At 32.0% G+C, this 2,446-nt stretch overlaps 1 protein-coding gene across 1 annotated transcript; it reads right to left on the bottom strand.

Moving 5' to 3' along the window:
• Positions 1–463: 463 nt before the first annotated feature.
• On the bottom strand, positions 464–2,233 carry LOC111398342 (cytosolic sulfotransferase 12-like). The gene is made up of 3 exons (XM_023025260.1): positions 2,207–2,233; positions 1,700–1,720; positions 464–1,585 (listed from the first exon to the last, which is right to left on the bottom strand). The coding sequence occupies exons 1-3, from the start codon at positions 2,231–2,233 to the stop codon at positions 584–586; spliced, it is 1,050 nt and encodes a 349-aa protein (XP_022881028.1). The 3' UTR covers positions 464–583.
• Between the last annotated feature and the right edge of the window lie 213 nt (positions 2,234–2,446).

The following is a 2,446-nucleotide window of genomic DNA, read 5'->3' as shown; positions in this document are numbered from 1 at the left end:
AAAAATGACATTGCTATATGTACATCATGTCTCATATATTGAGTTACATAATGTCATATGATACTCTATTATTGAACAATTTAGAATACAATCAAATTTTTTATCCAATCATTTCACTACACATCATCTTCTGATGCACTTTCTAGACTTCATTTTCTTGACAAATAGCATAATCCTAAAAAATATATAAGTACCTATAAATACTGAAATTTATAGAACAATGTAATTTGTTTATCTTATAAATAGCCGAACAGTGAAAATACTATAAAATTGGAGCTAAAAATATTGGGTGAATGTGTGAGACAAAAAAATTAACAACTTGTTCTGTCTTATGTGCAAGAAAAGTCAACTTATTGCCTTGATTTTCTTCCACGTCTTTATAACAACAATTAAACAACCAATAATTGTTAATTTTAAAATCAAATTACTACCATGGTAGAATTTAAGTCAACTAAAGAACAACTTAAGACAAGATCAACCTTATTTCGAATGAAATATTTACTAAACAACAAGCTTAGGATATAGGCAGAAGATCACGAAAATGATAGTTTTTTGGCAACAAAGTTCTCTTTCATTATTATTTTCACAATACTAATCCGACTCCACTGAACTTTTGTTCAGTAATTTGATCAATTGTCTTCACCATGCTTATGGGTAGAAGATTCTTCCAATCTCCAACCTCACCTCGGCGAAAGAATGCTTTATTTTCCACACCATTTGCTAACTTGCCAGTCCTGTTGATTTCTAGCTTGCTTAAATTATCAAAGCCACACAGTTTCAAGATTTCTTCCACCATTCCCGTTTCTTCTTCAACTGCTAAAAATGGGCATCCCAAGAACTGGGCGAGACGTCTGAGATGAACACCAGGCTCTTCTTTCATATCCTCGTACCTCAAGAACAGTATCCTCTCAGAATTTTCCTTGAATTCTTTCCAATAATCTAACACATGATCCCAAAAGGGTCCACATGGGCTCACTCCTCTACAAAACAGGTCAAAAGCGTCTTCGAGCGAATTCGTGCCAGTCTTATCGGGCTTTAAATTGTTTGAGAAGTGCCAAAGGGACACAAAAGTGTCCTTGGGGTTCCTACAAAGATAAATAATCTTGCATGCAGAATCGTGCACTGTTTTTGGCAGGGAATGATAGGGTACATGAGCGGCAAAAAGCCTAAAAGATGACTGATCTTGGATTTGATTATCATAAAGATTTGCTTCCAAGAATGGCACGAGATCATGAGGATTCTTGTTGAGTAATGGGTGATTTTTCTCAACAGGATATCGGGTTCGGTTCACTAAGGTGAAAATGATTGCCTTCAACCATGTAGTTCCTGATTTAGGGGAGGTAATAAGGAGAACATCAGAATTCTGTGCCTGGAATTGTTTTTGACATTTAATGGCACCTTGAAGATGTTTAGCACCATACCAGAAGCCTTGGAATTTATATAGATAAGAGTACATCCATCCTTTTTCTTTTGGCAGAGAGGACATTAACTCCTCAGATTCCATCTCTTCTTCTTGGAAATAATTTGGTGGCAATAGACAAGTTTTAGCTGCCGTCTTTTTAGCTCTGACCTCTTCTTGTGAATACTACTCCATTTACATAACGCGCAATATTATGTGAGAATTCAGGAAATTTCGTAAAGTCAACTCTCTGTCATACTTGTGATTGGTGATATAAAGTCAACTCTCACTTATTCTTACCTGTAATTTGCTCAATTGTAGCTAAATGTTGGAGAAATGTTAAACAATTAGTATACAACGCAATTGCGTTTGAAAAGAAGACTAACCTGATAAAATTTTCCTTAGCAATTGAGTTTGAAAGGAAATATGATAAACAATTATTTCATATAAGCTTGAGAACTAAAATAATTTAAATAAGTACTTATTTCTAAAAAGTAGATATCCACTCACTCAATACAAATTAGGGCAACTTACAAAAATACCCTTAAAATTTGAAGTGTTTTGAAAAATCATATGAAAATTTTTTTTGAAGTAAAAAATACTGTGTAAAATAAAAAAGTGACACAATGTCACTTTTTTTTTTAAAAATTGTCACTTTTTTTTTTAAAAAAGTCATGTAAACTCAAAAAAAGTGACAAAATTTAAAAAAAGTGACACAAACACTCAAAAAATTATACAAACTCAAAAGAAAGTAACACAAACATTCAAAAAGTGATACAAATTCAAAAAAAGTGACCAAAAAAAAACCTCCATTTGTGCAACACCAATAATCATATTCTTAACATAATCAACATGTCTTGGACAATCCACATGATGATTATGTTGGGAAAATATAATATTTTATGTCACTTTTTTATCTTCTTAAAAAGTGACAAATATTTAAAAAAGTGACATAAACTTAAAAGGTGACAAAAACTAAAAAAAGAGAGAAAAAATCTAAAAAAGTGACACAATGTCACTTTTAAAGTTTAGTATCACTTTTTTTTA

The sequence above is a fragment of the Olea europaea genome, chromosome 8 (assembly GCF_002742605.1).
Source record: "Olea europaea var. sylvestris chromosome 8, O_europaea_v1, whole genome shotgun sequence".
In the NCBI taxonomy this organism is placed as follows: Eukaryota; Viridiplantae; Streptophyta; class Magnoliopsida; order Lamiales; family Oleaceae; genus Olea; species Olea europaea.
The sequence above is the reverse complement of the archived record's forward strand: the minus strand, read 5'-3'. Positions and strand labels throughout refer to the sequence as shown.